Source organism: Ceratotherium simum, chromosome 3, assembly GCF_057802395.1.
Source record: "Ceratotherium simum simum isolate JZ-2026a chromosome 3, ASM5780239v1, whole genome shotgun sequence".
Lineage (NCBI taxonomy): Eukaryota > Metazoa > Chordata > Mammalia > Perissodactyla > Rhinocerotidae > Ceratotherium > Ceratotherium simum.
In genome coordinates, this window is record NC_141902.1 from 38,554,591 (window position 1) to 38,573,124 (window position 18,534).

The 18,534-nt window shown below is 38.8% G+C and overlaps 1 protein-coding gene across 3 annotated transcripts in view; it reads left to right on the forward strand.

Moving 5' to 3' along the window:
- The window catches only part of RTF1 (RTF1 homolog, Paf1/RNA polymerase II complex component), a 43,958-nt gene that overhangs the window by 11,884 nt on the left and 13,540 nt on the right, over nt 1–18,534 (forward strand). For all 3 annotated transcript variants that reach the window (XM_004421442.3, XM_087425422.1, XM_087425429.1), the window contains 2 exons: nt 9,640–9,787; nt 12,056–12,260. In XM_004421442.3, coding sequence (XP_004421499.1) covers nt 9,640–9,787; nt 12,056–12,260 — 353 coding nt within the window. The remainder of the gene's footprint in view (nt 1–9,639; nt 9,788–12,055; nt 12,261–18,534) is intronic.

The following is an 18,534-nucleotide window of genomic DNA, read 5'->3' on the forward strand; positions in this document are numbered from 1 at the left end:
AGGAACCTTAATTCCTCTTACATTAATAAAATAACCCAATCTGTTAGAAAAGCAGTGGGCTCTAGGAATTAATTTGCTTATTTGTTTGGTTTTTCCATTTTTCTGTTTTTTGATGCATAGACAATACAGGAAAATCGTAAACAATCCCTTTCCCACTATTCATACATCAACTACTTTTTTTTCGTGTTTCAGAAGTCAGCAGCTGTGGGTTTACCCTCCAACATTCTATTAAGTTTGAATCCGTGTTGTGTCTGGAATACCTTACAACATGTTGATGGTCTTTGCAATTTCTTAAGATACAAGCAATAACTATCCTTTAAAGTATTTTGTTCTCCATATTCCTATCGTTAAATCAGAGTCCTAAGTATGCAGTAACTGTAGGGATTCCCTTCATCCTTTTTAGCTGCTTCTACCAGGAGGACAGAGTGTGTGTCACCTCTGCAGCTTTAGAAGAGCCCACAACTTGTGCTGGAGTAAACCCAGCATCCGTAAAAACCTTTATAGCTTAGGGTTCCCTTTGTCACTTGCAGCTACTTAACCAAGTCTAGAAGTCCTCGCCTTAGGATACTACCCACTACTTATGCACTTAGTGGAGAGAAAGCTGACAGGCAAGCTGCATCCTGCCCAGTGGGGAGTGAGGCTTTGAGTAACTTTCCCCCCGCAGGGTTCTTGGCTCCTGCTACTGCCTCCAGGTCTCAGCCCCCCAGGCCCACAAGCTTCTTGCAGCTCTACTTCAGTCTCCTTACCCCCACGCCCTTGCTTGGAAGAGCAGCCTCAATATCAGAGCCATTCTGAAAGGTGCCTGTTCTTAGGCCTGCTTTATCACTCTTTGGCCCAGGCTACTTAGCACAGAGCATCTCAAACTTAGGGTGAATATTTCATTATTTTGGACAATTAAGCAAATTGTTCAGAAAGATTAAGAAAATCTTTTTTAAAAAATCCTACCAACCACTGGAGAACTCAGTGGTTTTACTGTGCACTCAGATTTATGGCTGCCATAGAGATATTTTAGAATGGATAGGGGACTTCTGAGAAATCTTTAGAATATAAAGTTTGAGACAGAGGCTCTTGCTTTTTTTGCTGTCTCATAATGAATATTCATACATCTCTGTAGGTAAAAACCACATACTGACATAATTTGTTATGTCTTCTAATTTCTGCTAGGGCTTTTATATCCTTATTACCTACAGACTAGCCTTTTAGAAATTTGGTTGTTAAATTGGCAGTTCTCAGTCAGATGGAACCTACCTGTACCAGAAGCTACGCTGGAGTCTTTTCAAATACACCTTTCAACCCTTCTCCCCTCCCACCTCTTTTATTTATTTATTTATTTTTTTATTGTGAGGAAGATCAGCCCTGAGCTAACATCCGATGCCAATTCTCCTCTTTTTGCCGAGGAAGATTGGTCCTGTGCCCATCTTCCTCTGCTTTATGTGGGACGCCACCACAGCATGGCTTGACAAGCAGTGCATCGGTGCGTGCCCAGGATCCGAACCTGCAAACCCCGGGCTGCCGAAGTGGAGCGTGCGCACTTAACTGCTACGCCACCAGGCCGGTCCCTCTTTTATTGTTTATTGTCATTAGTGAGCAATGTATACAAGTAGAAAGAAGTATGTTGGTCACCTCAGATTTGCTAGGACACAAAACTGGTCAAGAACAACTGAGTTAGAAGTTTAATGGGTGGTTTGTTATAAGGAGAGACATGCGCTAATTTTAGAGCAAGAAGATATCTAGGTAATTGATCAAGGGGGAAAGGTGGGAATAGGGAGAAGTTAAGAAAGTTTCCTATCCAGAAAAAGTGGGTGTATTGGACATTAAGTATAAGGATCAATGAGGGAGGGAATAGTAGAGGTTTCATGTATAGTATCTTTGCAGGGGAAGAAACCTAAGTTTAATGAAAGAGACTATGCTTGTGTGCTATTTTTGGTAAATGAATTGTTCTCAGTGATATCTTGTGGCACATGTAAAACTAAGAAGCAAGACTCTTTCTGTAAGGTTTACACTGACCAAGCCTAGGAAATTGGAAAGCACACATCAGTGGTAGGTTATAGTGCTGTGCTGTGGCACTTTGGGGCTGTCACTGCCTGTCCTTGAAAGCTTTTGATAGGAGAAGCAAGGAGGAAAAATAACAAGGTTAAGAGAAGGAGAGGTAGCAGCCACTTACTCATGAAATGGGGTAAAAAAAATGGCCGAAGCAAAAAAGTCTGTTTGTTAGGAGGAACAGAATCCTAAATCAAGTCGTTCAGAGTCCTTTTTAGGAACATGGTGGATCATATAGAAACAGATAGCTGTGGCTAGATAAGGAGAAAGCCTAGATTTTCACTTGTTACCGGTAAAAATCACATTGGATACCAAGAAAACCCTTATTTTATTGTTTGAAATTGAATCCGTTAGACAAAGTGAGGAAACAGCTGAATTATGTTCTAATACCCTCTGCCTAAACAAGAATTACTGTTTCTGGGGCCCGGCCCTGTGGCTTAGCGGTTAAGTGCGCGCGCTCTGCTGCTGGCGGCCCGGGTTCGGATCCCGGGCGTGCACCAACGCACCACTTCTCCGGCCATGCTGAGGCTGCGTCCCACATACAGCAACTAGAAGGATGTGCAGCTATGACATACAACTATCTACTGGGGCTTTGGGGGAAAAAAATAAATAAATTAAAAAAAAAAAGAATTACTGTTTTTAAAAGCTTCATACATAGTCTTGTTTTCAGCGATTTTGAGAACGAAAAGCGTTTGGCCCGGCCCTGAAGTTCAGCACTTGTCACTCCTATTTTTTCTTCCTCAGAACTTTTGTCAGCCTTCCTAGTTGCATTGATGACCCCACTGGCCTCTTCAGAGATTCTGGTCTCTTCTTGTTTTTCCCCCATTCCATTTTTTTCTACTTTATTTCCTTCTGAAGTTTCTTCCTTCTCTTTTTCTCTTATCCCATCTGATCTTTGGGGCTCTCCCACTTTGATCTAGTTGCACTCCTTTTCCTACTCTTGTTATCTCTTGCTGGCTCCAATGTTTTTATTAATAGAACATTTTGGAAAATGATACAACTTATACTTATAAATTCATTTAGTAACAGCTTTTCTAGGAAGTCAGCCTAGATACCCAAGATCATTTGGTTATTGCTTTACCATACAGATAATACATTATTAGCACATGCTTCTGATAAAGGCCTTCACTGCTAAGCTGTTTTCCTGTGTGTATACTTGTTTAGGAAAGTTTTCATACACACGATTCCTCTGGAACAAGATGTTCCACATAGATGAATTATCCCAATACTGAAACTAAATGCTTGAAAGTTTAAAATATAAAACCACTATATTTGAGGGGCCGGCCCGGTGGCGCAGCGGTTAAGTGTGCATGCTCCTCTTTGGCAGCCCGGGGTTCGCAGGATCGGATCCCAGGTGCACACCGATGCACCACTTGTCAAGCCATGCTTTGGTGGCGTCCTATATAAAGTAAAGGAAGATGGGCACGGATGTTAGCCCAGGGCCAATCTTCCTCAGCAAAAAAAAAAAAAAAAAAGGAGGATTGGCATCGGATGTTAGCTCAGGGCTGATCCTCCTCACAAAAACAAAAAAACCCACTATATTTGAAAAAATTTTTGGTATTACATATAGTTGTTTTTCATGCTGATTTAGTCATGATTATGAATGGCAGTTCTTGTACTATGAAGTAATGACTTCCAAAATATCAAGCTGTGTGGTACTGCTTTTTACACCTTTTCTTTCTCCTCCATTACTGTAGGTAAGAAGTGGCCCTTGTTCTCGGCTCTTGGTAATCTGCTCTACTTCCAACTTCCTGCGTCTGATCTGCTCTGGGGTCAGGAAACCAGGGGACCCCGTAGAGTTTAGGTTGGAATACTCTGCTTTAGTACTTGAATTTAGCAACAGCTATTTGGATTGCTTACAAGCCTTTTTTTTTTTTTTTAACATATTGCTTGGTTCTTGGCTATGTGGATAACCATACGGTAGCACCTCATTTATCTAGACACCATTAAAATCTCATCACAAGACTTTGGAAGAATAAAGTGATTTTCCTGGACCACTTGCTCAGACTTGTTTACAAGTTCTGACACTTCCTACCACACAGTGAAATGGAGTACTGATTGTATTTTACATTTTTTAATATCACTTCTGTTTCACTTTTGTTTTTGTCTCCATAATCAGACTATAAGTTTTTGTGATTGAGTGTTGGGATTCTCTGTGTTTTCCAGTTAAATATATGTGATTGCCTGATTATAAAATACAGTAGTGTCTTTTGTATTTTGTCTGATTAATTACATACTAGAAGGGGAAAGAAAGCCAAAGTATTCTTCGTGTTCTTTAGGCTGATGTTAAATTGCATTTACTCTTCAACTCTACTGACCCTTTTCTACCTTCAGGAAAAAAAACACCTAAATCAAGAACCAGGCCCTCCCCACACACCTCTTTGCTGACCACTGTCAAGATCTAAAATAATAACTACAGAACTCTTTGACAGTTGCTTTGACCTAGTATAACACTCAGTTCGTATGGAATCCTGCAACTTTAAAACTCTGAAGGGTCATAGAGGTCATCTGTACTCCCTTATTTCAGATGAGAAAACATGCTCACAGAAGTTCTGATTTCCTTTTCCCATCATGAAATAGTCCCCTGCATTTATATAGAACTGCCTACTTTCTGATGTGCTCTAAACTTCTTTTATTCTGTCTCCTTTGAGTCTCACACTATCCTGATAGGTGGTCAAAGCAGTGTTATTATTCCTACTTCGTGGATAAGGACACAGTCTCAGGTTAAGGGCTTGGGCTATGTTCCAGTTCTTTTAATCCCCATTCTCAGTGTAGGTTATCACTAGCCCAGCTGTTCCTCTTGAACCCTACTTACCTCAAAGTATTTCATTTCACTTGTAAATTCATTTCAGAGTAACTGGCTGCAATGGTTTGTGCTCTGGGTCCTAAGACCTAGAATATGATCTTCCTTGCCCATGAGAGATATAACCTCTTTGAAATCTTGAAGTTTCTTTGCTTTTCTACCTCCAGGATGCTCAAATGCTCATCATCTCAGTGCTACCCAAGTCCAAAGCAACCACTCCTGACCTCATGTTCCTTCCTATCTTTCAGCTGAGTGCCAGAAAGATCAGCTGCTTCCCGGAGTAGGGACCTGCTTATAACACCCCACACACACTCAGGCTGGCAAGGGCTGTGTAGTACTAACCCGCTTTGTATCGTTAGATAATTGCTGTCCATTAGAGTATCTGTTACATCAGTGAGAGTCAAACTGCTAATCTTTTAATTAATTAGTTAAGAAAACATCTTCCTTCTAGTCTCTGTTTAGGTTTTCTTCACTGCATGTATACATAATACTTCCCTGGTGTTGCCCACATACATGTAGAATGCTTGAGAAAGCAGAATGGCAGTATGGAGGAGAGTCCTGACTGACAGTGGATCCTTTCCCTTTCCCAGATTGTTTTTGAGCAGCTCTCACTGGGGGATGCTCTGGCCTCTACTCAGCTCAGATGCAGATCAGCAGGCACTCATTTTCGTATTCTTGCCTTCTGTGTGGTCCATTTTAGGGCACTTTTAAGGTTACAACAGAGCTTGCCTTTCAGTAGAGCCATAGTTCCCAAAACAAATAAAGAAATGCCAGGTCATTTCTTCTACTCTCTGCTGGATGGGGAAAGCCTAAGAGCATCCCTTTAATCCTGTCCTTGACTCTTTAGACTCCGTTTACTACCACACTCTAGCAATGAAAGAGTTCATTTTCTGCCTGTCTCAGAGTCAAGAGAATAAGGCTTTTGCAGAGGTAGATGACCAATCTCTGGGCTAATGGCTGGATTAAGATATTTCCCTATGGATTTTGCCTGCCACAAGCCTTGACCATCTCGTTTGTGGTTTATTAGATTCTGTGATCTTGGGAGAAGAGGTACTGGGCAAATATTTAAAATATGTACTTAGACCAAAAAACATTCAGGAACCTCTGGTTTATAGGAGTAAATGTAAAATATTACAGATGTGATCTGTTCTCCAGAAAAAAAAATCTTTGGGAGATTTTCAGGACCCATTTGAGTCTCTTTCTCTATATTAAATAAGAATAATAATGAGACTGGCCCCCAAATTTTAAGTGATTATTTATCTTTGGGTGGTAGAAATATAGGTGATTTTTTTTTTAACTTTAAAAATACTTTTCTATTTTTTAAAAGCTTCAGATAATGAATATTTATTGTTCTTAAGATTAGATTTTAAAGGTTTCCCAAAAGTAAGATACTTTTTTACAAAGTAAATATACAAGTAGCTTAATCTAGCTTCTCAGTATTGAAAGGTATATTCATAAGAAATTTATTTTTTTCAAGTAAAGTTACCTACGTTATTATAATTCCCCTAAAACCCTGTCACATATAGTGAGCTTGGTGGTTTGCCACTGGTGTGACAGACCCTCTTGAGGCAGCCTCGTGGGAGGTGAGCCAGCTTTGTTGTCTCATTTCTTTTGAAAATTGTTAGAAGGAAAAACAATGAGGTTCCCTTCCCACACTCAGGTTTAACCAGAAAAGCCTTTTTTAAATCAAAAGATTTTATTTGCTTCCATCTTATCTTTCTTCCCTCTCCCCCAAAGAATAAACATCATAGACTACAAATGAGTGACAATTGCTAAGCTCAGGCAGTGGCAGATTGAAGCAGGTGGAGGGATGAGGAAGCCAGATAGCTTCCTAGTACCTCCTGAATTAGATTCACCTCTGTGACTTCACATTTAGGCCTTTTTGGCTCTCATAAAAACTTTTCTTCCCCCTGGGGAGTTCATAATTTGGCTCTATTGCACATGAGAAACCCAAATCTATAGGCAAAAATAGACCTAGTCACTCTAACACACATGTGACCCCGGTAGCTCAACCTTCATGAAGCTTTGGGCCTCTTCGTATTTCTATTAGGTGGTACAAAGGGCCAAGACACCTTGTTTGGAAGAGGTAGGTGATGTCCATTTTCATAACCAACCAATAAATATTGACTGTCTATTATGTGCATGACCAAAGCCAATGCAAAAGATGTCCTACACATTATTGCCTCTAGTAATATCTGTATTGTCAGCATAGCAAGTGGATCTATTTTAGCTCAGTTAACTAAGAAATTGAACACGTTAGGCTCTTTTAGATTCTTTCAGACTCACCTAAAAGTTATCTTCCTTAATGAGTAAAATTTAAAATGGTAGACACCTAGTCTTTAGAAGAGAAGCATTAGGATTTCTATATAAATAATTTAGATGTTGAAATGTTAAAGTTTGAGAAGTAAATTCACTTATACAGAGAAGTCACTATTCATTCACTTAATGTATCATTCTAGAACATGTGATTGTTTCATTTTCACTTGTCCCTTCTTCCTAGCTCTTGAGTACAATAATAAAGTGGCAGTTAAAATAATAAGAGTTGGGCCAGCCCCCGTGGCCTAGCGGTTAAGCTCTGCGCGCTCTGCTTTGGCAGTCTGGATTTGGTTCCTGGGTGCAGACCTATACCACTCGTCTGTCAGTGGCCATGCTCTGGTGGCGGCTCACATACAAAAAGAGGAAGAGTGACAGAGGATGTTAGCTCAGGGCTAATCTTCTTCAGCAAAAAACAAAATAAAATAAAAAATAAAGGGGCCTGCCCAATGGTGCAGTAGTTAAGTTCAGCGCGCTCCACTTCGGCGGCCCAGGGTTCGCAGGTTTGGATCCTGGGCACCTACACCACTCATCAAGCCATGCTGTGGCAGCATCCCACAGGCAAAATAGAAGAAGATAGGCACAGATGTTAGCTCAGGGCCACTCTTTCTCACCAAAAAAATAAAAATTTAAATTAAATAATAGGAGTAAATTAAAATGAAAAGTCAGAAGATTAAAATGGCACCCTTTCATAATATTTTATCAAGGTAAACAAGACTGTGGTTCTTAAGAATAGCTCATATAGGGGGACGGCCTGGTGGTGCAAGTGGTCAGGTGTGCGCGTTCTGCTGTAGCGGCCCAGGGTTCCCCGGTTCGGATCCTGGGCACGCACCGATGTACCGCTTGGCAAGCCATGCTGTGGCGGCGGCCCATATAAAGTGGAGGAAGATGAGACACGGATGTCAGCCCAGGGCCAGTCTTCCTGAGCAAAAAAAGAGAAGGATTGGCAGATGTTAGCACAGGGCTGATCTTCCTCACAAAAAAAAAAAAAAAAAGCTCATATAGAACATTTCTAAGATGGAAACCTCATCAGAACTACCCATCCACCCACCCCCCAAAAAATATCCAAAATTAATTTACTTATGATTTTAGCTATTGGGAGGTAGGTTAATTTACAATCACATTATAGAAGGAGCAAAGACTTTGTGTTATTGTTAAATATTAGATGTAGAAATTTTATGTTAATACCAGATTTATAATTCAATCTGTGATGCTGGAAAGATGATTATCCTTTATAGTACATAAAATAAAGTATATAAAATATAGTACTATATAAAATATATAAAATATAGTACTATATAAAATATAGTACATAAAATAAAGTATTTTTCACCTAAAATCATACTCGTAAAATCATACTCCTAAACTGACAAGTTAAAATTTCAAAGGAGGTGTGGTTTAATGTAACTAAACAGTTTTTGTGAGTTTTTAAAATGATTGTATTGTCTTTCAGCCCCATAATTAAAGTGCTTGATAAAGACAGTGTTTTTGGCCTTGGAGTGATTAACTAACTGTATTGCCTGCCTGTTACTTTGATAATGCAAATTGCAGGTTCCTTATGTTTAGATGTATGGGATCTCCTGTTTATGATCCAATTTAAACATTATGTTGCAATATATGCAGATTTTTTTAAAAAGATAAACACATACACGTATATAATGGTCTACTTTACTTTCTGCCTCCTTGAAGTCGGTACCAGTGCTACCATCTATGCCAAGGAGTGGCCCTTATCCTTTCTCCCTGTGCTTTCTGCAGTTTTCTCCTGCACACGAACTTTGTTCTCTGCTTCCCTGGAACCCACTCCAGAACTAAACCATCCTCTGTGTACTGAAACCCAGACCTACCAACCCCTAGCAATTACTGCCCTCTCTGCCACAGGAAACATTAGAAGCTGTTTTCTGCAACAACTGAGTTTTAGTTAACTCAGTTGACTTGCCATAAAGTTGATATCTTTGTTTTTCTGTTGTGATAAAAAGTACATTAGTTAAATTTTGTTTATTTTATTAATTATCTACTATCTGTAAGAAATTACAAACCAGAAGTTATGAAGGTTTTTTTTTGTTTTGTGAGGAAGATTGCCCCTGAGCTAACATCTGTTGCCAGTCTTCCTCTTTTTGCTTGAGGAAGGCGGTCCCTGAGCTAACATCTGTGCCATTCTTCCTCTACTTTGTATATGGGCCGCCGCCACAGTGTGGCTTGATGAGTCCACGCCTGGGATCCAAACCTGCGAACCCTGGGCCACCGAAGTGGAGTGTGCAAACCTAACCACTACACCACCAGGCTGGCCCCAGCAGTTATGAAGTTTTAACCAAGCTTTCAAAAATCCATATCTTTCTCCGTATAAAGTGTATTCGTTTTGGCTTCAAAGCCATAGAGACTGTTGTAACCATTTTGATGAATGTCAGAGACTCTTGACTCTTGAATCTTTCAACTTTTCGCAGTGAAGTCCCTGTTTCAGTTTTCTTTTTCTTTTTTCCTTATAGTGGACATTTGGGAGCAATAAAAATAAGAAGAAAGGAAAGGCCAGAAAAATAGAGAAGAAAGGAACCATGAAGAAACAGACCAACAAAACTGCTTCCTCGGGCAGTTCAGACAAAGACAGTTCAGCTGAGAGCTCAGCCCCTGAGGAAGGTGAGCCAAGCAGCCCAGATCCTGGGAGTGAACTCCACTCCTGGCAGGTTGAAGATGCAGAGTCAGTAATGGAGGGGAAGGTGCCTGCAATACAGCATGGCCTCTGCCTTTATTGCAGTGGGCCATCACCTTTTCAGTGGTCGTGGATCCTCTGAGAATCTGAATGAAGCAAGAAAAATATATGCCATTCCAAAGGGTTAGTGAGGCCCCTGGAACCCCTGAGGAGTCCCTGCATAAGAGTCTCAACTCACTTTACCCTGAGTGCCTTCCCTTCACTTTTTCTTGATTACACATGGTCTGACTGAGGAGGAAAATCCTTGAACCAGATATGAAACTCAGTAAAAAATGTTCTTATTTTGAAACCAATTCCAGAATTTTTGCTAACACTAGCTTGAAAGTGAACTTGTTCCAGGACTAAAATGGTCAACTTTACATTTCTTTTTAAAACTAATATTTATATACAAACTGGCTTGTATCGAATTGGCCTAACCTGGTTTTAAGCACATGCCCGTGAATGTTACCTCAAATTGAGTCAGGCATAGTTCTTATGAAATTACTAGTTTAACTTAATACTCATTCGTGGTATATGCCACCTTTTTCTATGCCACCCTTTGTCCTATCAAGAGCTAGTTTCATTAGGAATTCACTAAGCAGTTTAATGACTCATTAAAACATTGATTTTTTGGGCCAGCCCCCTGGCTTAGTGGTTGAGTGCGTACGCTCCTCTGCTGGCGGCCTGGGTTCGGATCCCGGGCGCGCACTGACGCACTGCTTCTCCAGCCATGCTGGGGCCGCATCCCACATGCAGCAACTAGAAGGATGTGCAACTGTGACATGCAGCTATCTACTGGGGCTTTGGGGAAAAAAAGGAGGAGGATTGGCGGTGGATGTTGGCTCAGAGCCGGTCTTCCTTAGCAAAAAGAAGAGGATTGGCATGGATGTTAGCTCGGGGCAGATCTTCCTCACAAAAAAAAAAAAAAAAAAGACATTTGAAAAAAATTAAAACATTGATTTTTTTAATGCCGACTAATAAATGTAGAAGAAATGATAGTTAGAAAATCACCATTTTTCAACTATCATAGTAATAATTGATTTACTCAAGAATTATCAGTGAGTGTTAAAACCATTTGGTGAGAGTTTGTTGGGGACTCAGATGTTTACACAGTCTCAAAGTATCTCCCTATACTTATTAACTACAAAGGAGAAATCTGGGAGACACCACCTGACGCAAGTAATCCAAATTAATATCCCTGGTAATAAAACAAACAGATGTCAGCTGCTTCCTGATATGATACTTTGAGAAGGACACAATCACTTAGGGAGTATTCTTGCCAGAAATTCATAACCTAAATAAGTTCTTGATGAAACGAACCAACCCAGATTGGGGGACATTTGATAACTGTAGCTATTTAAATTTGAATTAATTAAAACTTAAAAGGAAAAATTTAGTTTCTCAGTTAGTTGGACTAGCTACATTTCATTTGTTCGGTAGCCACGTGTGGTGACTACTATTCAGAAACAGAATGTTTTCATCACCTTACAAAATTCTGTTAGATAATTTTTGGGCTTATACTCTTGAAAATTCAATGGCATGAAAGACAAAGGCTGTTACAGATTAAAGGATACTAGAGAAACATGGCAACCAAATGCAATGTGATCCTAGATTGGGTCCTCCTTTGGCTGAAAAGTGGCTGTAAAGGACTGCATTAGAACAATTGGTGAAATTTGAATATGGACTCTATGTTAGATAATGGTATTACATCATTGTTAAATTCCCTGAATTTGATAATTGTATAATTGGTTACTTAAGAGAGAATCTATTTTACGAGAAGTATTTAGGGTTGAAGGGTTACAATCTCTGCAACTTACTCTCACTTCAGCGAAATAAATAACAAAAATGTGTACGTAATTTTATACGTGTAGATAGAGAGAAAGTAAATTGGCAATGTTAACAATGGGTGAACCTAAGTAAAAGGTGTATGCGAATCAAACTATTCTTGCAACTTTTTTCTTTAGGTCTGCAATTTTTTCAAAATAAAAAGTTTGAATTAAAAAGAGCATGCTGGTTTCTTATTCCAGCCTAAATTTCTCTAACCTGTGTTTGCATTTGCCAAAGGCAGACCAAGAACTGTTCCCAAGGGAGTTGAGGTGGCCATGTGGCACTTTACCTAGGAGAACCAAGGGGTAATGATTATCAACTCTCTGGGGTCACCTGTGGCCTCAGTCTTCTGTAGCATAGCTTAATCTATGTTTGGGTCCTTGTTGCAGGTGAAGTGTCAGATTCTGACAGCAACAGCTCCTCCTCCAGTTCCGATTCAGACTCTTCCTCAGAAGATGAAGAGTTCCATGATGGCTATGGAGAAGACCTCATGGGAGATGAGGAAGACAGGGCCCGTCTGGAACAGATGACAGAGAAGGAGAGAGAGCAAGAACTGTTCAACCGCATAGAGAAGAGGGAGGTGTTGAAAAGAAGGTAAGGTAGTAATTCCTTAATGATAAAATAAAATAATAAAATAATTTTCCAGAATTCACATTTGGAGCCCTGTCTTCAAAGGATTCAAGATTTGGAATTTCTCATCATTATTTACATTATTACGAGTTAGGCATCTCACTATCCTTTTTGTATTTTTTTAAAAACTCAAATGTTAAATTGCTTTTTGATATTCAGAAACTGCTTCAGTATTCTGAATTACTTTTGCCATATTTAAATGGAAAAAGTTCTTCCTTACCTTCTAACAGAATTTCAAGGTAAAAATAAACTTCACTTTGTCTCAGGTAATAAAATAGTCCTCAGAACTAGGCTCCTTCCCTACCTACCTAATATCATGAAAGAAAAATAGAAGCATTTGCTTTGGCAGCAGTTGGTTCCATTTCATCTGGGAGCCTGTTTGTCCCTTCTGGAAACCATATTAAGTATAGTGAGTTATCCTAGACAAGAATGTTTGGCTTTCAGTCAGCAGCAAGTAATACATTTGTTTTGAGTGTGAATGCTTCCAAGGTTACCTGTATTGGAACAAACAGGTCTTAAGAAACTGTCAGAGTTGCCAGATGGTAGAAATGACTTCTAAAATTTGTCTCTATTTCTGAACTGTGGAGAGCGTAACAAGACATTCTCAGATAAGGCCAATAGAACCCTGTGATAAAATCACAGAGTAGCTCGAGTAATGGCTTGCTTATCTCAGGCTTGGTTTTTGTATTTTTCACCTTTTTTTTAAATTTATTTTTTCCCCCAAAGCCCCAGTAGATAGTTGTATGTCATAGCTGCACGTCCTTCTAGTTGCTGTATGTGGGACGCGGCCTCAGCATGGCCGGAGAAGCAGTGAGTTGGTACGCGCCCAGGATCTGAACCCGGGCTGCCAGCAGTGGAGCGGGCGCACTTAACCGCTAAGCCATGGGGCAGGCCCTGTGTTTTTCACCTTCTATGATTGAGGCAGTTGACTGATTTGGTGACTTTTTTTTAGTGACTGGAAGAATGTTTACAGTGATGATAATTAAGGCAGAAGTTCAGAGCCATTCACAGAAAATTGAGATTTTTTGGTAGCTCATTTGTTTAGCTGCAAGGCAGTACAGTATAGTAACTCAGAAATTTCCTCCATCTTTTTCACTTAATAAAGGTCTTTGTATAGATCTCATTTAATCTTAATAACAATCTTTTTATGTAAATACCATTAGCATCCTGTTTTATAGCCAGTGGTGCCAGTAGTGAGATGTCATTTTCGGTTGTTGGATTCTTCACCTATTCTAGGGCTGCCTCTTTTTAAAATTTTTTCCTTTTATTTTTAAAGTTGAGTGCAGGCAGCATAAAAAGTAGCTTGGGGGTGAAAAGAGCACTGACATTTTCAATCAGAAGAGGATCTAAGCTCAATTCACTCCCTGGCCAGGTAATCTGAATTAGTCACTTACTCTCTTCCCACCTCAGCTTCCTCCTTGAGGATTGTTGTAAGCCTTGTGCGAGACAATACGTATAAGAACATTGTGTAAATATAAGCTGTTATTAACTTTTTACGACCGACCCCGTGGCTTAGCGGTTAAGTGCACGCGCTCCGCTACTGGCAGCCCGGGTTCAGATCCCGGGTGCGCACCGATGCACTACTTCTCGGGCCATGCTGAGGCTGCGTCCCACATACGGCAGCTAGAAGGATGTGCAGCTAAGACATACAACTATCTACTGGGGCTTTGGGGAAAAAAAAGGAGGAGGATTGGCAATAGATGTTAGCTCAGAGCCGGTCTCCCTCAGCAAAAAGAGGAGGATTAGCACCGATGTTAGCTCAGGGCTGATCTCCCTCACAAAAAAAAAAAAAAAAAAAAAACTTTTAAAAATCAGTTTATTGAGATATATTTTACACACCATAGAATCCACCCATTTAAAGTGTACAATTGAATGGTTTTTATATATTCGCAAAGTTGTGTAACCATCACCACAATTAATTTCAGAACATTTTCATCACCCTAGAAAGAAACCCGGTACTCAATGGTGGTCATTTCTTAGTTCCTCTTAAGCCTCCCAGCCCTAGGCAACCACTAATCTACTTTCTCTGAGATTTGCCTATTTCTGGACATTTTATATAAATGGAATCATACAATACATAGTTTTTTGTGACTAGCTTCTTTCGCTTAGTATATTTTTGAAGTTCATCCACGTAGCTTATATTAGTACTTCATTCTTTTTTATGACTGAATAATATTCCATTGTATGTATATACACATTTTGTTTATTCATTCATCAGTTGATTGATATTTGGATTGTTTCCACCTTTTTGTTATTGTGAATAGTGCTACTGTGAACATTCATGTACAAATATTTGTTTGAGTACCTATTTTCAGGTTTTTTTTGGTATATACCTAGGAGAGGAATTGCTGAGTCATATGGTAATTTTATGTTTAAATTTTTGAGACACCACCAAACTGTTTTCTACAGCAGCTGCAACATTTTACATTCTCATCAGCAATGTATAAGCATTCCAGTTTCTCTACATCCTCACCAACACTTGTTATTTTACCTTTTTTTGATAATAGCTATCCTGTTGGATGTGAATTAGTATCTCATTGTGGTTTTGATTTGCGTTTTCTTGTTGGCTAATGATGTTGAGCGTCTTTTCATGTCCTTATTGGCCATTTATATATCTTTGGAGAAATGTCTGTTCAAGTCCTTTGCCCATTTTTTAACCAAGGTACTTGTCTTTTTGTTGTTGAATTATAAGAGTTCTTTATATAATCTGGTTACTAGACCCTTATCAGATATATAATTTGCAAATATTTTCTCCCATTCTGTAGGTTGTGTTTTTCATTCTCTTGATAGTGTTGTTTAATGCACAAAAAATTTTTTTTTTTTTTGTGAGGAAGATCAACCCTAAGCTAACATCCATGCTAATCCTCCTCTTTTTGCTGAGGAAGACCGGCTCTGAGCTAACACCTATGGCCAATCCTCCTTTTTTTTTCCCCCAAAGCCCCAGTAGATAGTTGTAGGTCATAGTTGCACATCCTTCTAGTTGCTGTATGTGGGATGCAGCCTCAGCATGGCCGGAGAAGCAGCGCGTCAGTGCGCACCCAGGATCCGAACCCAGGCAGCCAGTAGCGGAGCACGCGCACTTAACCGCTACGCCACGGGGCCGGCCCCAGCACAAAAATTTGTACTTTTGATGGAGTACAATTTTTGTTTCTTGGTCCAGCTTTTGGTATCATATCTCAGAATCTATTGCCAAATCCATGGTCATGGAGATTTACCCCTATGTTTTCTTGTAAGAGTTGTATAGTTTTAGCTCTTATATTTAAATCATTGATCCATTTTGAGATCATTTTTGTATGTGGTGTGAGGTAGGGATTGAACTTCATTCTTTTGCCTGCAGATATCCAGTTGTCCCAGTACACTTGTTGAAGAGACTGTTCTTTCCCCACTCTTGGCACTGTTGTCAAAAATCGATTGTCCATAGATACATAGGTTTATTTGTTGACTCGCAATTCTATACCATTGATCTATATGTATATCTTTATGCCAGTACCATATTGTTTTGATTACTGTAGCTATGTAGTCAGTTTTTAACTTGGGAAATGTGAGTCCTCCAACTTTGTTCTTTTTCAAAATTGTCTTGGCTTTATGGGACCTCTTGCAGTTCCATATGAATTTTAATATCAGCTTGTCAATTTCTGTAACACCAAGGCAATTTAGATTTTTATAGGAATTGTATTGAGTCTACAGATGAAATTTGGGAGTATTGCCATCTTAACAATATTAAGTCTTTTAATCTGTGAACCTGGTGTCTTTCTAGGTATTCTTTAATTTCTTTCAAAAATGTTTTACAGTTTTTGGTGTAAAAGTCTAGCACTGGTTTTGTTAAATTTATTCATAAATATTTCATTCTTTTGGATGCTGTTGTAAATGGAATTCTTTTCTTTGTTTCATTTTCAGATTGTTCATTGCAAGTATATAGAAGTACAATTAATTTTTGTATATTGATCCTGTACCCTGCAACCTTGCTGAAGCTCATTTATTAGTTTTAATAGTTTTTAGTGCATTCCTTAAGATTTTCTATATATAAGATCATGTAATCTGCAAAAAGAGAGAAGTTTTACTTCTTGCTTTCCAATATGGATTCCTTTTATTTATTTTTCTTGACCTCCAGTACCATGTTGAATAGAAATGATGAGAGCAGACATCCGTGTCTTGTTCCTGGTCTTAGGGGGAAAGCATTTAGCCTTTCACCATTAAGTGTTATATTAATATGGTATATTACAATGATTGATTTTCTTATGTTGAACCAACCTTGCATTTCTGGGATAAATCCTACTTGGTCATGGTGTATCATCCTTTTTATAAATTGCTGGATTCAATTTGCTACTATTTTGTTGATTTTTATGTCAGTATTCATAAGAGATATTAGTCTATACTTCTCTGTTCTTGTGATGTTGTTGTCTGGCTTTGGTATCAGGATAATACTGGCTTCATTCTGGCTTCATAAAATGAATTGAGAAGTGTTTGCCGCTCTTCTATTGTTTAGAAGAGTTTGTGAAGAATTGGTATTAATTCTTCTTTAAATGTTTGGTAGAATTCTCCGGGGAAGCCATCTGGGCCTGAGGGTTTTTTTGTTTGTTTGTTTTTGTGGGAAGTTTTTAAATTACTAATTCAATCTCTTATTATAGATCTATTCGGGTTTTTCTATTTCTTCTTGAGTCAGTTTGGTGGTTGGTAACTTTCTAGAGATTTTTCCATTCCATCCAAATTACCTAATTTGTTGCCATACAATTGTTCATAGTGTTCCTTTATGATCTTTTTTATTTCTCTAAAGTCAATAGTGATACCTGATTTCATACCTGATTTTAGTAATTTGAGCCTTGTCTCTTTTTTTCTTGGTCAGTGTAGCCATAGGTTTGTCGATTTTGTTGATCTTTTCAAAGAACCATCTTCTGGTTTCATTGATTATATTGTTTTTTTCTTCTGTGTTTCATTAATTTCTGCTCTAATCTTCATGGATTCTTTTCTTCTGCTTGCTTTACATTTAGTTTGCTCTTCTTTTTCCACTGTCTTAAGGTGGAGGTTAAATTATTGATTTGAAATCTATCATCTTTTTAAATATAGGCATTTACAGCTATACATTTACCTCTAGGCACTGCTTTAGCTACATCCTAATAAGTTTTGATATGTTGTGTATTCATTTTCAGTCATCTCAAATTATTTTCTAATTTCCCTTGTGATTTCTTCTTTGATCCATTGATTATTTAGGAGTGTGTTGTGTATTTATTAACTGTTTTTAAAAGGAGTAAATTCATAAGAGTGCTCTCCTATCTCACATTATAAAAGTACATTAACAACCTTAATTATGAGTGAAAAGGACAAAAAAAATTTTTTTTTTTTATAATTATATTTATTTATTTATTTTTCCCCCAAAGCCCCAGTAGATAGTTGCATGTCATAGTTGCACGTCCTTCTAGTTGCTGTATGTGGGACGTGGCCTCAGCATGGCCAGAGAAGCGGTGCGTCGTTGCGCGCCCTGGATCCGAACCCGGGCCACCAGCAGAACCCGGGCCACCAGCAGCGGAGCGTGCACACCTAACCGACAAGCCATGGGGCTGGCCCCAAAACATTTTTGAGTACTGTGTTAGGAACTAAGTAAAATGGCAATTGGGGTTATTTTAGAGTGTTATCATAAGAGTTTAATTATTTCCTTTATCCCTTCCATAAAGTTCCTTAAATTCACAAAAAAATAGTTTTGTTTTATAAAAGCCTGGTTTTTGTTATAGGGAGGGTGGCGAGATTGCATTTGTTTAAGAGAATAGCGTATTTATGCACGTTTGCTGGGGTAGGTATGCGGGGGGCATTTTTCCTAATGAAGAAAGATTGGAAAGTGGTATTTTTCAAATATATCCTTTGTCCTCACCACCTTAAAAGTGTGACAGTGGCTCTCTGTGGCTGTATTCTATGTCTAATGGAACACCATTGGAGTTGATCCAGAAATCAACTATTTTCTTCTATTATGTGAAGGCTGAGGAAGAGCTGTGTGTTACCAACAGCATACAACAGTATCCTGAATGTTTTCTCTCATTTTAAGTCTATTCCAACTTAAGGTTTTCAGGTACTTTTGGTGTACTTATATTCAGTATTTTTATTGTACTTATAAGGTACATTGGAGTTGTATGCAGGAAGCCAAAACGTTTATTAACTCCTTCCCCCTTCTTACTTCCTTTTTCCTATCTGATAGAAATCAGTCTTTACACATGTTTCGTTACCACTTAAAAACCAAACAAATGTCTTT